This window comes from Chlorocebus sabaeus, chromosome X, assembly GCF_047675955.1.
Source record: "Chlorocebus sabaeus isolate Y175 chromosome X, mChlSab1.0.hap1, whole genome shotgun sequence".
Taxonomy (NCBI): domain Eukaryota; kingdom Metazoa; phylum Chordata; class Mammalia; order Primates; family Cercopithecidae; genus Chlorocebus; species Chlorocebus sabaeus.
Genome location: NC_132933.1, coordinates 40,516,442 through 40,536,561, shown reverse-complemented (window position 1 = coordinate 40,536,561; position 20,120 = coordinate 40,516,442). Strand labels below are relative to the sequence as shown.

The 20,120-nt window shown below is 41.8% G+C and overlaps 1 protein-coding gene across 2 annotated transcripts in view; it reads right to left on the bottom strand.

Moving 5' to 3' along the window:
- AMOT (angiomotin) overlaps positions 1 to 19,899 on the bottom strand; it is a 64,468-nt gene extending 44,569 nt beyond the window's left edge. Inside the window, exons 1-4 of one of the 2 annotated variants that reach the window (XM_037989064.2) lie at positions 19,474 to 19,899; positions 11,300 to 11,377; positions 4,040 to 4,188; positions 1,238 to 2,171 (exon numbers count right to left, since the gene is read on the bottom strand). In XM_037989064.2, the coding sequence (XP_037844992.2) occupies positions 1,238 to 2,109 (872 nt within the window). In that variant the 5' untranslated portion in view covers positions 2,110 to 2,171; positions 4,040 to 4,188; positions 11,300 to 11,377; positions 19,474 to 19,899. The other variant, XM_037989066.2, reaches the window with a different exon arrangement.
- Positions 19,900 to 20,120: the final 221 nt, after the last annotated feature.

The window sequence follows — 20,120 nt, the reverse complement described above, 5'->3', positions numbered from 1 at the left end:
AAAAAACAGGACCTGGAGGGCAAAACAAAGAAATATCAGGAAATGCTAGGTGCCTTCTCTTACTTTCACCCTACTCCACCCCATGACTGCCTTCTCTCCTGAGTCACTCAATGAACTTCAAGCCAGAAGGTTTTTTCCAAAATAAGCAAGTAGGGTACAGGAGACAAAGAGGTAGACATCAAAGGACATCACAGACCTAGTCTGTGAGCTGCATATAGATGAAGGCCAGCCTAGGACCAAGCACTTCAAACCTGAAGGCCACCCATCATTACTCACGGTCGTGGGGCAGGATACCACACTTAAATGCCACCATCGGTGCCCACAGTTTAAACCTTTTCTCCTGCCCTATATGTTGAAATACTACTGATCAGAGACATGGCTCAAATACTAACAACAGGAACAATGAACAGAATCATAGAATCATAAGATCTAGTGAATATAGCAGTGGGACAAAGGACCTCTGAATAATTAAGAAGTATATATAGGAACAACTAAGTATATAAGACAGAAATTGTAATATTTTTCCTTCTGTATTTTAGCATCTGACTAAAATTTCTATATGATGTGATGGGAATTTAACTCAAAGGTTTAAAAATGTGACAGGCAACTAATAAATTTTCTACCAAAAAAAGATACAACAGTCCAGATTTCATAAACTGCAAGCATAAGGCAAGTAACATTCTGAACCTACATACATACATAGCTCCCCCACCATAACATCTGGGTATTTGTTTAGTGTCCAAAAGAATAATGGTAATTCTATGGAAAAATGATAACTGACAAGAAATACACAGATTTGTTTGCAAAAATAAATGATGAGAACTTCATGGAGGGGAATATGTGCAAGTGATAGGATGTTCCAGACTAATTAAAGTGCAAGGTAATTTGCTTCTACTTCTCAAGGAGGGCTTATGAGAAACACAGACCCCTTCTTCAACATCCTAGGAGACAGGACAGCGAATAGCTGCTGAAATCAAGACTTTTGCTCCTGTTCATCCACTAGGCAGTTGAGGCCACGCTCAACCTACAAAGCTAAGGGATTGTTAATACAGTGCTAATTATGGCTACAGAGGCTACAAATTCAGGCTGGCAGGCAATTCTCTAAGCCAGAAGCCTGTCATGCATTGCAGAGTTTGTTATACCAAACAGCTGCCCATTCCTTCCCTAAGATTCCCAACACACAGCAGAAGCTGGTTGGGGATGAGGTCAGGAAATGACAGAAAGAGAACTCTCTTACCTGGCTGCTCCATACTCAGGGGGATGCTGATACCTCATCAGTTGCCCCTCTGTTCTCCCTGGCTGGTTCAGGCGATGCTCACTATAGAAGTGCCCTGGCTCTTGGGGCTTGCACACTACAGATTGGGGTGGCATGCCCTTGAAGGGATACTCTGGTGGGGGGCCTCGGTGTTCCATGCCCTTCAGGCTATGCTGGTTAGGAAGTGGCCCTTGGGCCTTGTAGAATTCACTGGAACTTGTGGGATTCTTGTACAGGTCATTGGGTTGTGGTGGGGAGAGGGGAGCACTGGTAACAGGTGGATGGGCCTTAACTCCACTGGTGGCCAGTGACATCTGCATTAGTCGTTCACTCAAGGAACGGACATGCCCTTGCTTAAGGTCTCTGAGTCCTTCATCTTGGTGCATCTTTCCAGGATTGAGTCGCTGAACTGATGGGCGTCCCTCGGTCCTCATCTTCTGGTTGGTGACTCCAGTGACATAGAAGGCAGCTCCAACACTGGCATGCTGTTGGCCCCGAAAGTACTGGGACTGAACCTTGGCTTCTTCATAAGTTGGGAGTTCTTCATTATTCTGCATTCTAGGAGACAGTTGCTTCTCCATGATGATGTTTTCTGACTGGATTTCCTGCCCCTGGGGTTCTTGTCGAGCAGCATGAGCCACAAGCTGTTGGTGGTGGTCTTGGGGACTCAACACATCACTCTGAGGGCCCAGGTTCCCACTGCCAGTGGAGAAAGGAGGGCCATTCCCTGTGGCTTGCTGGTGTATGGCAAGTAGGCTGCGATTCTCACTAGGATTGCCATAGCGAAGCTGCTCTTGTAGCAAACGCTGCAATACTGTGGTCCCTCCACTTGGCTGTTCTTCAGAATTTCTCATCTCTATTGCTGGTGGTGCCTTGTGAAGAGAGAGAGAAATTGGGCACCTGGGCTGCCCTTGACCTGGGAAGGGGAAACAGGAAGCTTAACACCCAGTTGATGGATAAATTAGTCCTCTAAAGGGAATGAAAATGGATATTGGAGGGTGAGGATTCTATTGCAGAAACAAAGTAGAGAATTTAACCTAAAATTAATAGATTTTTGGGGATTCCAGGCCCTAGCACTGATATGATGAGGAAAGTGGAGGCATAAGAGCTCTAGGTTTCCTCTTTCACTTTTGGCATGAGTTAAATATTCAATCTGGACTTAACTCCTAAGAATGCTTGAGAAACCTGGAACAGTCAAGTAGGGTAATTAAAGTGGGTAACTTTTCAAGGTCCATATTCACAGGCTTCATCTCTCTGTATTCTATTTAAGGTAAAAACCCAAATCTTATTACTGTGGAGGTGGGGGCAGGACAGTGGGGAAAATTACCCCATAACAGGATTTGTAAAGCAGCTCAGCATATGAAGCGAGCTACAAAATGCAAAATAAAGACTCAAATAAATAAAAGGTGAAGAGAGTTTGGCTTGCACCAGATAGTAATGATCCCTGCCTCGATGCAAATCTTTTTCTCTGATCTCATAAGGCTCTGAAACATCTTTTTAAAAAATCATTTTTGTAGTGTCCATTTTGGATGCTGCTTGGCTTAATAAGAGAAGGACTTGGAATACTTAATACTGACAAAGTTGCCTTTCAGCCCTCCCGAAATAGTCATCGAGATTTGTTGTTGTTGTTATTGGGTAGGAGAAGCTTAAAGGGGAAGCCTCTTTTATTTGAAGTGTGCCTCTGACAAAATTTAGAAATTGAAAAATATAAAGACCACCCTTCTGGAAAGGGTGTATGATTAGCGTATCCCCTCCCTCACCACCAATTCTTCTAAACAGGTAATATGGGTTGACTAAAACTGATAACTTTAGTAACACAATTTAATATTCAAATTCTAATCATACTATTGGTTTACAGGGTATACAACTGATTCCTCTTTTCTTGACGTCTATTTTCTCAACTGAAAAATGACTGGTAGATGACTTCTCTCTTTCAGCACTGCACAGTATACACTAATTCATTAGAGATTCAAAAATTCTTTGGACAGAATCTGTCATGTTAAGTATTGGAATTAAATAATAACGTTCAATAATGAAACTCTCACTCTAAGGATCTTTAGTAATTGGTGGAGAATGAAGATAATGTCACACAAAAAGTCACAATAAAGGTCAATTTAACCCGCATCAGGTTTCTAGATGGCAACTCTGGATCCCTGGCTCCCAGGCTCTTATTTCTATGATATTAAGTGGCCTGCAATCTCTCTGGAAACATGAACCCCCTTCCTTTGGTCATGCAGAGACAGAGTGACCCAGAATGTATATATAGTATATGAAGAAAGTTCATCTTCTCTCTTCACTTCTTGTTGGTTACTGCTACCTGGCTTCCAACTGTTGTGCTGGGCAGTCTGACAACACGAAGGGACCCTCCAAAGTCCCTTTCATCATATTCTCTTGGGAAGTGCACACCAGTGGGGTAAGCAACCAGTCCCTTTTCCATTCCTCCCAATGTGCCTCCAGGACTCCTGTACTTGAACTGTCAAATTGGGATATTCTGATAGGTTGATAAGCAAAATATATAAATCTTTTTTGGTGCCCAAAACTAGAGAGATGACTACCAAATTACTTTTCCTTGCTCAAAAAATGGAAACAGGAACATGTATGGTGTTAAAGCAAAAATGACTTACATACGCTCCCTGCAAGGCAGGGAAATGCAGACACTGAGCTGCCCTGGACCCTGAAAAGTATACCACCCCCTCCCACGTCACATCCACCCCACCCTGCATGCACACAGTCACACATGCATACACACATGCACACACACACACACACAGAAATATTCCATACCTATTTCTGCTTTCTTTTAGGCTTAAAGCCTTGATCAGGATAGGGAATTCTTGCTTACGAGCAGCTCCAGAAACCGCAACGGCAGATTCCCTCTCCCCTAACACTCAGGTTCAGGGTAAGCGCCGCCAAGAGTCCAACCACTGGTCACTCTGAAATGTTCAGGAGGGGAAGGGAGGGAGAAATAAAAACGTCGTTTCTATTTTGCCACCAATGGCCAGCAGTTAACCAAACCAGTTCTTCCAAGAGAATGACTTGTCCTCCTATGGTGCTTGGCTTTTAAATGAGTAGCAGAGTCCATCTCCACTAGGGCAGAAAAGAAACCTCAGTGTCCAGCAGCTGTGTCCGGAAAGACAGGCCGGTCTCCAGTGATGGAAATGTTCAGGTCTGAGACTAGAAAGGCTTGCTCTGTTCTGACCTCACAGCCCTAGAAAGCTACCACTTCCATTCCAAGTTGGAAGGGTGGATGATGACAAAAGCCAAAACCACTGTCACCTTTAGGGTACAACCTTTAAACTGCTATTAGTAGCAGGGGAGGTTAGTGAGGCTCACTGTCCCACATCCCAGAAGGGAGTGCAGTCATCATAAGGTAGGTTTTTGGTCAAAAAAAGAACACTCAGTGAGGCTCCCAATTTGAGTGCCTCAAGCTCAGATACGTGGGGCGGGAGGGGGGCAACTTCTTTTCAACCAAGTCATTAAGTATTTATTAAGTATTTATCGACTATTCCACACATTTGTCAGCCTCATGCTAGACATAATAAGGGCTACAAAGACACATAAAATATAATCCCTGCCCTCATGGAGCTTACACTCTGATCATCTAATCAACGGTCCATCCATTCTTGGAGTAGGAAAGTAGACTGCCCTTCCCAACACAGAGTGCAACCCTTCTCCAAGCAGAAGATGCCTCCACTTGCTTTCTTGGCACTTCCATTGCCCCGGTGTCTCAGCAAAAAAAAAAAAAACTCACAGACTTACATTATATAGACTAGATGCAAATGCATAATAGACCTGGATTTGAGATGGTCCTTACGTCTAATTTCTGCTTGGACTCTCTGCAAAGCCTTGTCAGCCTAATCAAAATGATTCTAAGACTCAGGAGTTTAAGTGAGATGCACATGAACCACATTCCTATCTTCTGTCCTGGCCTATCTACGATTCATTCATATCACTTAAAGGAAAGGCTTAATCCACTCTATGAGAGGAGGAAAGCAATGCAAAAGAAGTACACAAACATCTCTGTATTTTGAGAGCATGTTCAAAACATTCAAGTTTTTAAAAAATCCACAAAACCACAAAGTGATTAATTTAACATTATTTCCTTGCAATGTTGCCAAAAATAAAGTGAACAGACATACAGTGAACAAACACGGAAATGTGTCTTTCCATCTTGTTTTGGCACAACATATAATCATGATCAAAAGCAAAATCATCTCAAATCTGCAAGGTAATTATTTTAGGGTGTCTCCCCTAATTTTGAAGCAGAGGAACAACTTCTAATTGGAATCAAAGCTGGACTTTTAACAGAGCTATGGTACATAACCACCGGCTTCTATTGTCCAATTCTGAACAAAACATTCATCCTTTTTTTTTTTTTTTTCAACTGAAACACCAGAAAACCGCCCAGGGCTTTTAAACTTGAGTCCCTGGAGAGAAACTACCATATGATTATTTTCCAGTACGATTTAGATTCTTCAGGCTGATATTACTGATTTTCTCCTGATACTCAGCTCTTCACTGAGAAAACTTTACTCATGCAAGGTCTTTCTTCTCTCAATTTTGTCCTCTGTATCCTTTTCTTATTTATATATTTATTTATTTAATCTATTTTTGAGATGGAGTCTTGCTATGTCACCCAGGCTGGAATACAATGGCAGGATCTCGGCTCCTTGTAACCTCTGCCTCCTGGGTTCAAGTGATTCTCCTGCCTCAGCCTCCCATGTAGCCAGGATTACAGCTATGTGTCACCATGCCTGGCTGATTTTCATATTTTTAGTAGAGTCGGGGTTTCGCCATGATGGCCAGGCTGGTCTTGAACTCCTGACCTCAGGTGATCTGCCTGCCTCGGTCTCTCAAAGTGTTGGGATTACAGGCGTGAGTCATCACACTCGGCCCCTCCATATCCTTTTCAAAACCCAAATCACTTTATGTTAACTGGACACAGATCGTTCCCCTACCCTCACCCCCCTCGTGCCATCTTTGTCTCTGTTTAAAACAGAAAAAGAAATCAGCCTAAGGAAAAAGCTTTGCAGAGTCCTCTCCAGTTTACTATTTTCTTCTTGAAGAACTTACGTTCATCTACATGTCAAGAGTCACATAATGAGGAAAACACTACTCCATGTATTTGAGAAAGGAAAGGAAAAGACTCCTTGTTTCATGCACAAGAACTAAAATAGTATGAACTCTGTAACCTTTAATCTCCCTGTAGCTTTAATCATGCCACTGCCAGGGGTCTGACATCATCTTCAATCAATAAAATAACTTTGTTTCTCCTGGGCACACAGACTGTCTCTGAAAATATTTGATAGGAAAAGAAAGAATAATTGTGGTTCTGTCTTTAAAAATGCAATTTGAATCTATATAATCAACTGTTCTATAACAACAACAGGAAAGCAAGGCCAAGCTAAATTCTTACTCCATTTGCAGTCATTGGCCTCTCTCAATACACCTGTGAGGTTGAGCCAAAACATTAATGAAAGCCTAGATGTTTCCCAAGACAAGTCCCAGAAAATCCACATTACAAGGTGGTCAGGACAGACCAAATTCCCACCCTTCAAATAAATTTTGCTATATGCCTATAAGATCTTCTTTCTATCTCCTCTTCTATACCCTCCCACATTCTGCCCCTACCTCTCATTCTACCCAACCAGGATAAAGAATCTAAGTCTAAGAAAGCTGTTTCTCTGCTAAATCTTGGTCAACTTGTTTCATCCAATTTGACTCCCTTATCTGGGCCAGTTCAAAGTTTTCCCTGTACCTATGTGTATGTATTTGTGCAAACACACACACACACACACACAACCTCTCACAAAAAGCGAGAGGCCCCAGTAAATTCTTACATTCTCTCAGGTTGGTCCATATTGTAGCCAAAGTACCCTAGAGAATACCTGTCCCAACACTCTTGCAACCTAAGATACCAATTCACTTCATCTGGGATGTGAAAAACAATGGTCCTTTTGCAGGTTATCTCTAAACTTTCAACAGGTAACGGGTAGGCATCATAAACACCGTGGCACAGAGTCTGGGCCTAGAGTCACACTGCCCAAGTTTAAATCCTGGATGTATGGCTAACAGACCTTGTACATGTCTCCTGATCTCCCAAATCTCAATTTCATCATCTGCAAAATAGGGATAATGGTGCTCATACTTCACAGGGTTGTTATAAAGATTACGGGAATTAATCCATGTAGAGTGCTAAGCATGGAGACTGGCACATAATAAGGCCTCAATAAAAGTAAGCTATCACTGTCACTGTTATTTCAAAGTAGCCTTTTTTTTTTTAGAAGTGTACAGCAATTTTATGGAGGTTTTTTTTTTTTTTTAAAGAAACTTAAAAAAAAAAAAAAAAAAAAAGAACCTTTATTTGCAACTCAGTCTACTACACAGGGGTCCTTAGATCATTGAAACCCAGAACTGGAAAGGCTCTTGGGAGACCACCCAGTGGTCCTACCCTCTTCTTGTATAGATGAAGATGCCAGGGCCTCAAAGGGTAAGAGAGAGCCAGGACCAAAATGAAAGTTTTTATAATGCCTAGGGCAAGAACCCTTCCACTACAACATATTATCTAGCATTATTTGCCTGTACAAATAAGATGCTTAATAACTACTTATTACATAGAACTGACCCTGGTTTTAAAAGACTATAAACCTGCTTTAATGCTACCACTGATTTTCCAGTTCCATTGGAAGTAAAATGTTAATGGAAGGAAGGAAAATTCAAGGAGGTAAGGGGGAAGTGTTCAGCTAGAAGTACTACTATAGAAAGGCTTTGCAAATTCACTTTTTAGGCTAAGATGTGAGGTGGATTGAACAGCAACATGAACCTCCATGGATTGATGTCTCCAGGCCCCCTATTTCAGGTCTGTTCAATATCATACCAGCTTGGCATTTGCTCTTACTTAATTCTAGCATTAGTTCAAGAAAAGGCTTAAGAGAAGAGTCAGCCCCGACTCTTCTTTGTTCTTATTTCTACCTCTATGATATAGTTTGGAGGTATGTCCCTGCCCAAATCTCATGTTGAATTGTGAGGTTTGGTGGGAGGTGATTGGATCATGGGGGCAGATCTTCTTGGTGCTGTTCTGACAGTGAGTTCTCATGAGATCTGGTTGTTTAAAACTGTGTGGCATCTTCCCCCGTTATCTCTTGCTTTTGCCATGTGATGTGCCTGCTCCCCCATCGCCTTCTGCCATGATTGCAAGCTTCCTGAGGCCCCCACCCCAAAGCCAAGTAGATGTTCGCACCATGCTTCCCATAAAGCCTGCAGAACTGTGAGCCAATTAAAACTCTTTTCTTTATAAATTACCCTGTCTCAGGTATTTATAGCAATGCAAGGACGACTTAATACACTCTATTGCAAATACCGCAATTATTTTTGCACCACCCTATTAGATTAGGTTGAAAAATTATTTTAAGAACCACAGCAAGGCCTTGGCATTTCCAAATCTTACTGAGGATCAGTGTGAGAGATCCGTTTCTGGGATGGTAACTCAAGGTCTTGGTCGTTTTTGGTCCTAGTTTGACTTTGCCTTGCTCTGAAGCAATTACCTTGAACATGTTTATAGGCAACAAAAGTGATCAACCCTGAAGTGGATGTGAGCAGTGACATACTGTGTAGCAAGGAGAATCCTGTTGCCATCTCCCTCTATTCCCCAGCACACACATCCATTCCCAAAGAGGAGTAGACTATGTCTTCATATCCCCTTCTTTATTATCTCAGGAAAAGTATAAAGGGTCCCTGTAATTAGATGGAGCCTAAAATGAGAAAAGTTTAAGAATATACCTAGAAGCTGCCTGCTTCACCAATCTCTAACCTCCAATGCCAGACCGCCCATTTTTCATGTCTACTTATATTTTATTTTACAAGTAATATAAGCACAGCATGCACATATTTTTAATAAAGAAAAAATCACTTATAATCCCAGCACCTCAACTTAAGCATTGTTAACATTATATTTCCTTTAGTGTTCCTATGTGTATTTGTGTTTTTACAAAGCAATGAATTATTAATAAGATGTAATTTTGGATCCTGCATTTTACCTCATAAATACTTTTTCCATGTTGTGGCATAACTTCATAACATCGTAATGGCTGCATAATAGTGCATTAAACAAGTGTATCAGCATTCACTTACCCGTTCTTCAATTATTAAGACATGTAAATTGCTTCCAATTTTATGCTAGTCTAAATAATGTTACAAAAACACTTTGTGATTGAACCTTTTTCAATACTGTAGGTTGTTTCTTCATGATAGAATCCTAGAAGTGAAACTGATGGGTCAAGAAGCATAAATGTTTTTAGACAACCCACTAAAAAATAAAATTAGCAAAACACCAGAGTCCCATGAAATCCCTCCCTCATTTAATGAAAAATTATCCTGCTCTCATTTTTCCACCAGGGCAGAGCAGGGCTCCTGGGAGGGAAAGAAGCCAAGAGAAGCAGTGTAGTATCCCAGTGGCTTGCGAAATGGCAGAGTGGAATGTGGGCTCCCCTGTGAATCCAGCTTGCATGCACTTGCCCCAAATTGCCACCCAGCCAAGAAGCTAATTAGTAAAAGCATCAGGTGGGTGAGAACAGGTTCATGGCCTGTAATAGCTTATATCATCTTTCATTTTTGCCCTTGGAAAGATCTGACAGTCAGCTTGAAGACATTCAGTTCTTGTGACCCAACCTGCTTACATTCTGAGAATTGAATTTGTCAGTTTTTAAATCCCAATCTTCAATATATCTTAAGGGACATTTTGCTTTATAGAACTAAGCAGGCATGATCAATGAGCCTGTGAGTGTAGCTCTATTTTCAGCCTCAGTTAAGGTGACACATTTAAGGTCAGTCCTGTTTAGTATTATATGACTAAGTGACACCTGTCTTAAATGGTCAATGTATTATAGACAGAGGTTTATTTTGCAGACCTGACCATAAAAGTCATCCAGTCCTAAAGCAGGGGAGGCAATAGGTCAGAGATGCCCCTGGCTTAGCAAGAGTGGACACAACAGGCATTCTTTCCGTGACTTCTTAGCCAGAACTCTCAAAATAAGGCAGTTCTGCTTTCTACCTTCTCTTTGAAGATTTTTCCCTAATCCCTCTCCATCTATTCCTGACCTCAACTCTGCTCAATATGGAAAATTAATTCTCTATGATGACACTTATCACAGCAAATTTTCCATAAACTTTTATTGAGCACTTAACTGTAGCCAGACATTGTGCTAGGTAAGCCCTAGGGTGGCAATAAATAAATAAATAAATAAATAAAACAGAGCCCAGTCCTTGAGGAGCTCCCAGTCAGGCAGAGGAGGCCCAACTCAACAGGAGAACAGAGGTATGAGCCGATAGCTCCAGCAACACATAGCGCTCTGCAAAAAACCCTGGGCTACCTGAAAAAGCTTCCAAGAGGAGGAAAACACCAAAAACCTATGAGCTGAGTAGAAGACATGGAATGTGATAACCAACTTGACAACAAAGATAGGTTGAGATATATCTTTGGGAGTCATTAGCATATGGATGACAGCTAAGGTCATAAGAGAGGACTAGACCATATTGACTAGGAACAGAACAGAACCCAGGATGAAACTAAACATGGACTTCTGGAAAAAAAAAAAAAAAAGGTCATTTAAGGGTTAGGTACTTTGTAAATGTGGGAGGGAAAGAAATTCCTTTATTTGTCCCCATGGCCTTTCCTCCCATATATCTCCAATCTAGACCTTGGAATACTCAGCTCCAGGGACAGAAATCCCCAGCTGTAGTGCGGAGAGAAAAAAAAGTTAACTCTCACCTTTTAAGCTTCTGAGTGCCCCGGTAGCAATCACCATTACGGGTTGAGCCAGAAATGGAAATGGAAGTTGCTAGACTGTAAGATCTTAGAGGGCATGGGCTGGGTGTGTGATTTTTCATTGTATCCATCCCAATACCTAAAACATTAACTGGTACATAAAATGTGCTTAATAGTTGCATTCTGAGTAAATAACTTTGCCAAAACTTTGCTAGAGGCCACAGCAGGAGAAGAAAACAAAGACAGACAAGGAATAACAACAATAATAATGTTATTGTTACCTTTAGTTTCTCAGCCTTCCTTCTAAGGAAACAAAAGCTCTTTCACTTCTGCTATTTTATTTGTCCTTCTCGGCAGCTCTGTGGGGGAAATAAAGGCAGATGTGATTAATTCCATTTTAGAACTGGAGAGGGAAGCTCAAGTCCAGAACAGATAGCTAATCATAACTAATTGGAACAGAATTTCACTGCTGCCCATTGGTAGGGCCAACATTGGAACCCAGGTCTTGTGACTTCCTTGGTTCTAAGACATAACCCTCCACAGAACTGCCTCTCCAGTTTTTGAGAGGACAGTTCACAAGAGAAATTCATTAGGAAAGCAAACTCCTGAAGCACTCCAACAGTATCTTGAGCAAGTGAGTGAGCTGCATCTGAAAGAAAGTAATCTGTTCCCTCACGTCAACACTGGGATGACTAAACCCAATTCCCAGTGGGGCTCTACTAACATAATTGAGAGCTCCCTGTTTTGCTGTGCCCCTTTTCAAGGGAGCCCCATCTGCCTTCAGTCTGGTTTTTGTGTCTGAGTGGGGCTCAGGTGCTGACTGCAGGTGTGGCATCCAGCAGGTGCATGGACAGGAGCCAGCATTTCATATCTTCATACCGAAGGGTCTGAGTCACTCTCTGAAGGCAGAAGGCAGCCCCTCCTCCTCCTGCTGTTGCCTTGCAAGCACAGGGAACCTGCCTTGCCTGTGGTGCCATTGCAGAACTGAATCTAAACCCTGCCTTCCCAAGAAGGACTAGAGTGAGATTAAACCACAAATCATATAACCCAGCTAACTTTGTCACTTGCACAAACTACTGCAGGCATACACCTACGCCGTAGGCACAGTGTCAGAGAACCTAGGTACAGAATGACCGTCACCTAAAGTGATGGGGGAAAGGAGGGCCACAACAGGCCCATATTTTGTATTTAGCTACACAGCATGGACTCTACTGCAAACGACTCTAAAATCTCAGAAGCAAATACTCACCCCCTTAAAAAAAAAAAAAAAAAGGTGGAGTACAGTAAAAAGAACCTGCTAGAAATCTTGCACTCCTGTTCTCACCATAACTTCTCTCCTTCAGGCTTCCAGGGGAGAACCGCTTAGCCTGGTCACAGAAAGCACCAGGTCAGAAAATTCATCATATTTCCCTAACAAAAGCCCAACTGGCAGCCTGAGGCAGATAGAATGTTCCTGGGAGTAAAGGGGGTCATCAAAATTTTCTTAGCTTCAAAAATTGTTTGCTTTAAAAAAAAAAAAATCTGCCTCCCCCACTCTCTCTCTCAGGCACACACACATAGACCAAAGAGAAACTAATTGTACAAGAAAAAAAAAATGAAATCTTACCTTAATAAAATGGTTTATTGTCATTTGTTCTATTTCTCTAATTCATACGGGAAATTCAAATAACCTTTGGTTTACAGTCCATGATCCAGAAAGCAAAACTGGCTACCACACTAAAATGTGATCATTGTATATAAACATAGTAAAACAAAAATCTGAACTGAAAATCTAAATGTAATAAAGAGGAAATTAGGTTTCTTCAAAACAGGCAATCTAAATAATTTTCCCCATCTGTGATTTTTATCTTAGTTTGCTATCACATGGAACAAATGTCACTAATTCAATGCAAATACATGCCCCTTGAAAACATCCAAAATGAGTAAGGGATGTACTAATTAGCTTCTAATGGGGAAGGTTTTAATTGAGCTATTCTTTAACAATCTTCATCAAAGTTTCCAGGGCAACTTCATAAAAGGATGTCAAACCTGGCCCATATTTTTATTCCCTTAAAAATAATTTTCAAAACACAGAAACACAGAAAGCTGATTTCTCTTCAATGCTGTTAACACTCAGGCCACTACATTTTCTGATGTCAGCAATCCCCTTCCCACAAATATTCCAAGTATGCACCACCGTCATTCTCCTTTCAATTATGTGGTTTCTCTGCTCCTTTACTGATTGAGTCCAGGCCTCTCGGATAATGAGAAGCATGTGCAGGGAAAATATGCTCTTAAAAAACACATACATCAGTTTTATCTGCATTATAAAGGGGAGAGCAGATCATTTGTCCACATCAAAAAGACTGAAATGTGAAGTTTGCTATGGGGTATATATAAGGGGAAAAAAAGATCTGTATCAATGCCTAAGGTTGGTAGAGGGGCGGCACAGTTATTGTGATCTGATGTGACACCAATAAGAATAAGGGAGACTCTCCACCAAATCCACCCTTTCTAGCTTGGCCACATTTATATTTCATGTTATCTTAATGTTTCTTTTGGGGGTATTTAAGTTCTGACATACACATGGAAATGAGCCACGAATTGTACAGCAAGCATAAATATTCCATCATTAATAAAAACCAGCTGTGTATAAAACGCTACAATGGCTGGGTTTCAGTTACTGGCTATCATCAGTATGTGTCACAAGCAAATATTACTGAAAACTTTCTCCCTTAAAACGCGCATGCGCACACACACAGACGTGTGCTTTATTCTTTTTCACCTTTTGGAGGAGCTTTGAAGAAGTCACTGATCTCTATAGTCCTTTTCAACTAATGTTTCTTTTTGAAGCTATTTTTCACCACCCTGTAAGATACTAGAGTTCTCTTATTTGTACCTCAACTTACCACACAGTACAAAACTGTTTAATATTTTTTTTTTTCAAAAAGCCGAGAGGGCCAATAATACAAATGGTGGGTTAATGGTAATTACAGTTAGTAAGGCAATGGGGCACCAAAGGGCACTGTATGTTATGAGAGAGCAAAGCTCATTAAAAAGGAACACCTGCTCAAGACCCTATAATAAGCCTGCTTTGCCATCATGCAAACACCTTTCATCCAATGACCTCAAAGCACGTGCCCAATATGAAGCATGCCGAAACACCTCTGTGAGGTATTAATATCCTTGCTTCCCAGAAGGGTAACTGAAGCTTAGAGCGGCTAATTCATTTACCCTTGGTCACATGGTAAGCCAGAGAAGGGCTGGGCAGAGAAAACCAGGTCCCGGCTTCAAGTCACACAGGCTAATGATATTTCACAGAGTTAGGGCAAGAGTGAAAGTGCCTTTACAAATGTCAAGGCAAACCCACAGACTTAAAAGAGTAGATTTTCAACAGCTGCCTTAGGAAACATTGGCAAATACATCCATTTGCATTTTCTCCAGGATCATATATTACCAAAAAAAAAAAAAAGGTCCTGTTCCTCATTTGGTACTTTCTAAATACTAAAAACCCGTACCGCACTTTCTACTCCAGTTAGAGAAATTTAATGTAATTTATGATGAGCCACTGGTTTCCAGGAATGAATCCATCAATTTTTTTTTTTTTTTTTTTTTTTTGCTCTTGTTGCCCAGGGTGGAGTGCAATGGCGTGATCTTGGCTTACTGCAACCTCCGCCTCCCGGGTTCAAGCAATTTGTTCCTCAGTTTCCCGAGTAGCTGGGATTACAGGCATGCGCCACCACACCCAGGTAATTCTGTATTTTTAGCAGAGTCGGGAGTTTCACCATGTTGGACAGGCTGGTCTCAAACTCCTGACCTGAGGTGATCTGCCCACCACTGCCTCCCAAAGTGCTGGGATTACAGGCGTGAGCCACCACGTCCGGTGAATCCATCAAATCTTAGAGATCACATGTATACCATACCTTTGTTATCAAAGGAAAATTAAAGAACTATGAAACTGAACTTTCACTACATGGTGAAGATCTCAGATGAAGAACCCATTACGCGTGGGCCATTCTGCTGCTGCACGTATTGTCTTTTATTTAAACTGTCTAAAATCCTTAGTTTCTTTGCTTTTAGTCTAATTTAAACGTATTATTTTCCATGCTATAAAACAAGTATATCTGTGCTGTCCTGCTTCTCCTTTCTCATTCTGAAGATTTCATAATCCACCCAAATTTGTACTCACTTGATGGCATATCACTATGCAGTGATTTAAAAATCATTGCCAATGATTTAGACAAGGTAAACAGTGGACCCTAGTTTTTGTTGCTGTTGTTGCTGTTGTTAACAAGAATGGGGGAGAGATAACAGGAGGTCAAAGGAATTAAATTAACAGCCTTGCTAGATACATGAACAATTCCTGAATCACAGAGTGTTTAGGGATTACTTATTATATCCATCAGCTTCTCCTGGCATTTGAGAAACAAAATATATGGGAGTCTTCATGTGTCCTCCATCAGATTCTGACTTCTTTCCTCCACATGGGTTTACAAAGCTAAGTCTTAGGTGGGCTCTTATTGAAAAGCAACATTGTATATATCTGTGGCTCCAATTTTCCAAAATTCATGTTAGTACAGGAACCGGGACTTGAAAGGAACTAGAAAAAATGAAAGCAGGTGATCTGTTAGGATGATGGAATTCTTGAAGTTTTGGATAGAGTCTTAGCTTCTTAATTTTGGGTTGTTAAAATATAAAACATGATGCATCTATATTCATATATCCTTACAGGATCTTTTTTTTTTTTTTGACATGATGACTAGATGATTGAATTTCTAACAACGGTTGCACTTCATTCTAGTAGTAATCATTCACATTCATACTCGATATTGAGGCCTAGAAAGAAAACCATAAACTTATGAGACTGGCTCTCAAAATCACCCTGTCCAAATCCACAATTTACAGTGGAAAAAAAAAAAAAAACTTAACAGAGGTAGTAAACCGAGTTACGGTTGGGCCTAGAACCCAGGTCCTTCTCACCAGTAGGCTCACTAGGAAATCTTATTGCAGATTCTTAGGTTAAAAGTGGCATCAGTAGCCATTATTTACTAGAAATAACTTTCTAGATCCCTGGGTTAGTAAAATACAGTAACTGGAAATAAAATATTTTACCTATATGGGGTGGATAGTCTCATCCTTAGAACTGTTCAAAATCTATAAAGTCTGATTTATTTTCAAAAAGTAATACTAGCTTTCTTCTGCAAGCAGTTGTAGGCCGGAGCTAACGTGGCCAGTATTATTACAAGCCAGGATGATTTAGACAATTAACTAACTCCATTCCATATAACAAAAAGATTTCAAAGGCCAAATAATGGCCTCACTTAATTTAAGTGATAATCATTACAAATTCTTAGGCATTCCTTTATGCAATAAATATACTTCCGAGAAGGCCCAGTTAGAGTGAATTTTTATATATCAAGTCATAGTTTAAAGGCACTAACTAGGAAAGCTAGTACTTACAAAGAAACCTGTTGTGGATTCTTTTATAAAGCAAATGACCTCCTATTTTCTTTCTTTCTTTTTCTTTTTTTTTTTTTTTTGTTCAGATTGTGTGTGTTGTGTGTGGAAGGGGCGACTTCCCTCCTTTCTCTGGGTTAAAAGGGGTCAGAAGCCCACCATGGAGGAGAGTAATGCAGTATGGCTAGCCTGTTTAATACCCCCTTAGTTCCTGGGACAAAATTCTAACCTTTGACTTGGGGGTGGAACCCTAGATTTTGGACCAAAGTCCACAAAAGGCGGCAAGGAGGGAAAAGTAAGTAAGACTAAAGACAACACATCATAGTAAAACACCAACAAAAATTCCTGGGGACAGGAAATCAATGGATCACAATTCTAAACAAATTGGTTTAGTCCCCAGCTAATTAACTTGTCAAGCAGATCACTAAACCTACTGAATCCATGGGAGAAAGAGATGATGTAATAGGAGATTTGGAAACATTTACCCATTTACCATCCTAAAAGGCTCCACTACGACCACACACACCTCTCCCCACCCCTTTCAGTGTGTTTAAGCTGGGCTTAATGGGTGCAAAGGACAATTTCTACCAGACAGTCCCCAAGAATAGACTGTTCTCATGCATTCCAAATGCTCAGTCTCCATGGAGGAGGCTACCTGGTCGCAAGCATTTCCCAAGAGGGAATATATCCTCTATTTCTCCTCATTGGTAACAACTCCCCCACTCCACCCCCACGCCCCAAACAAAACAAAACAACTTCTAACCATCCTGAGAACTTCAGGCGACTTTTCTGGGGTAAAGGAAAAGAAGCGTTAAGAGGGGAACAGGAAAGTGTGAGAAACCCCTCTTGTCTCCAAATGGAAAAAAAGGCCTTAAAAAGCTGGATCAAAAGAAGAAAGGGGGATGGGGAAGAAGGGCCGCTTAATTACAAAGACACCCTTTTAAAGAAGGCGCAGGCCCTGGGAGAGGGCTCTTGGGAGAGGCACAGAAGCAGATGTACCCACTTAGAATTCTGGCACTCAATGGGACCTCAAGGTCATAGTATCCATCCCCCTGCCTTCTGATTAGGCTATTCTTAAAGTATTCTAGAGTCTGATGTGGTCTTTACAAAACCTCAGAAAGAAAAAGCAACTCTACAAATGTCCTAGTTGGGAATTAGTCTAATAAATCCAAATTCATAAACCAGAAATGAGATTTTAATTTCCAAATCCAAAACTGCATCGACTATGAATTATTAAAATTCCCTTTCTAAAATCTTTTAAATAGGTAAACAGATCTGCAAATTTCATGTAAAAGTGACTCCACATCCAATTGTGGTCAGAGGCTTACTTCACATCTAGACCATGAAGGTAGAAAAAGCACTTTCAATTTTACAAAGTCACAAACTTTTCCAAGGAAAGAAGTAATTTAAAATGAAGTATGATGTAGTGCCAGAAAGTGTCTGTCAATGACGCCGGATAAACCCATACAGAATAGCTGGAACCTGAGTTATCATCTGTAAATAGAGGCAACTACTCTACAACCACCTGGCTGTTAAAATGTCCCAGGCTAGTTATAAAATGTAGTTTGGTCAGGCCAGCTTTTCCCTCCCAGCTGATCTGAAACAGGATAGCCTTTAAAATTGTCACCCTGTAACGTTCCTTCTTTACCTTCCTACTTTCCTTTCCCTCATTAAAATCAACCAAAGTTAGTTTTAAATGTATGTAAATAATGTGTTCCCAAATAAGCAATAGGTTAAGGATATCTCAGTATTAAGTCTTTGAACACCATCACTTACAACCTTGACGCACTTGTCCAGTTGAAGATAGGTGGGAGATGGATGAAAATGTATACCACATTCAAAATGGCATTTCAAACTATTCTTAGCTACTAAATGAGGGTGCTGAAAGGTCTAACTGAGAAGGCTTCACAAAGGCTGGCCTGAGAAAGAACTTTTCACAAAGCGTAGCTCAAGGAGACTTAAATACCCTTAGCCCTTCATCATTGAAGATTATGGTGACTAATTATCTTCCTCTCTCAAGGGGAGAAGAGCGTTATATTCATAAAAGTTTTAAACTGCCTCCCAACTTCCACTCTTCATGGCGGGGAGGGAGTATAACTGAACTAAACATCCCAGGTTGTTGAAAAATTCGTTCTAAAACATACACTAGAGATTGAAAATGCTGTTTCTCACCAACTTTCTCTTTTCTTGCTCATTTAATTCTATTTAGTCCCTTTATGCAAATTATTATATTATTATTAGTAGCAATTTACCAGGAACTGCTCACAGTCTATTGAAGACTGCTATTTTCCCTCCCACTTTTCTTTCTCTTCATTTTCACATACCCATGAAGCCCATCTTACTGTTGAAGCACCAACGTGCAGTGGCCCAGGCTTGGACCCTCAAGACACCTGCCTGATTCTCCAAAACTATTTACTAACATCTTTGAATCTTCTAAGCAGATAGGGGCAACTCCCTCCTCACCATTACTATCACCACCACAGGCACCACAAACACCACCACACATCTCAAAGAGTAGCCTTGTGTTTTAGATTACACAGACTTTAAAACTTCAAGAATTCACGGTCCTACCCCTCCTGCTCCCGCCTCAGGGAGTGTGAGTCCCCACCCCAAGCCTAAGCACTTAGGAGAAACCTATCTAGTTATCTGAGATAAGCACTGACATGCATGCTGGGTTAAATGTAGATTTCAGCTTCCCTCGGGTCTTTAGCTCCTCCATGTGATTAATTACCTAGAGACCCACAAGAACCCCAGGAGGTAAGGAAGTAAAAGTACCAACTAGTAGTGGTACCCACTAGCATCTCCTCACCTAAGTAGGACGGGAAAGCAGCGCACACTCTAACCGATTTAACTTGCTGCACATCCAAAAAAACTAATGGCGAGCTGCAAAGAAAGTAGAACACACAGACGTTCCCACACGCGCCTAGATCGATTCACTCACGCCGAGGGCACGACCAAGTTCATGCCACCATGGATTCCTGCCCCAGTTCCCCGCGAAAAGTAACCACGCGTCTCCTACCCCTGAAGGCAACGAAGACAAGGTGACGACTCTCTGCTCGCTCAAGTGGCTTCGGTCCCGGGCCAGCGGCCAGGGATGGGCAGGGGGGAAGCCCCAACTCCCGGCTGCTCCTCTCCTCGCTGCTCCGTCCGGGCTCTCCTTGGTGGCAGTGGACAGGCAGGATACCGGGCCAGAGGGTGGAGCAGCGGATGGTCGGAGGCGAGACTGACTGGAGGTGGTGGTAGTTGGGGGGGAGGCGGAGAGAACTAAGAGAAGAGGAGGCGAAAGAGAGAGGAGACGGAGGAGTAATTCAGGGGGTCTACCAGTTTAGGCAGCCAGAAAGCTCCTCGGAAGGAAGGGGCGTGACTGCCAAGGCAGCTCCTGGGCAAAGGATGGGAGGTAGGGGAGGGGGACGAACGGGTGGCTTTTCTTCTTGCGGTGAGCGGCTAGGACCGCCCCGGAGCAGGGCGGGGGGGGGGGGTGGACTAGGGAGGAAGGCGGAGTAGAGGGCGGGGAAAGAAGGGCGGGAGCCTGCCTGGACCCTGGAAGTGAGGAGTGGGGGGAGCGCGGAAGAGAGGCGGGGCCGGGGGGCGGGGAAGTTTCAAACAATTGAACTGCGGGGTCCGGGAGCTCGGGCGAAAGCAGGGGACCCTCGCTCTCGCCTTCCC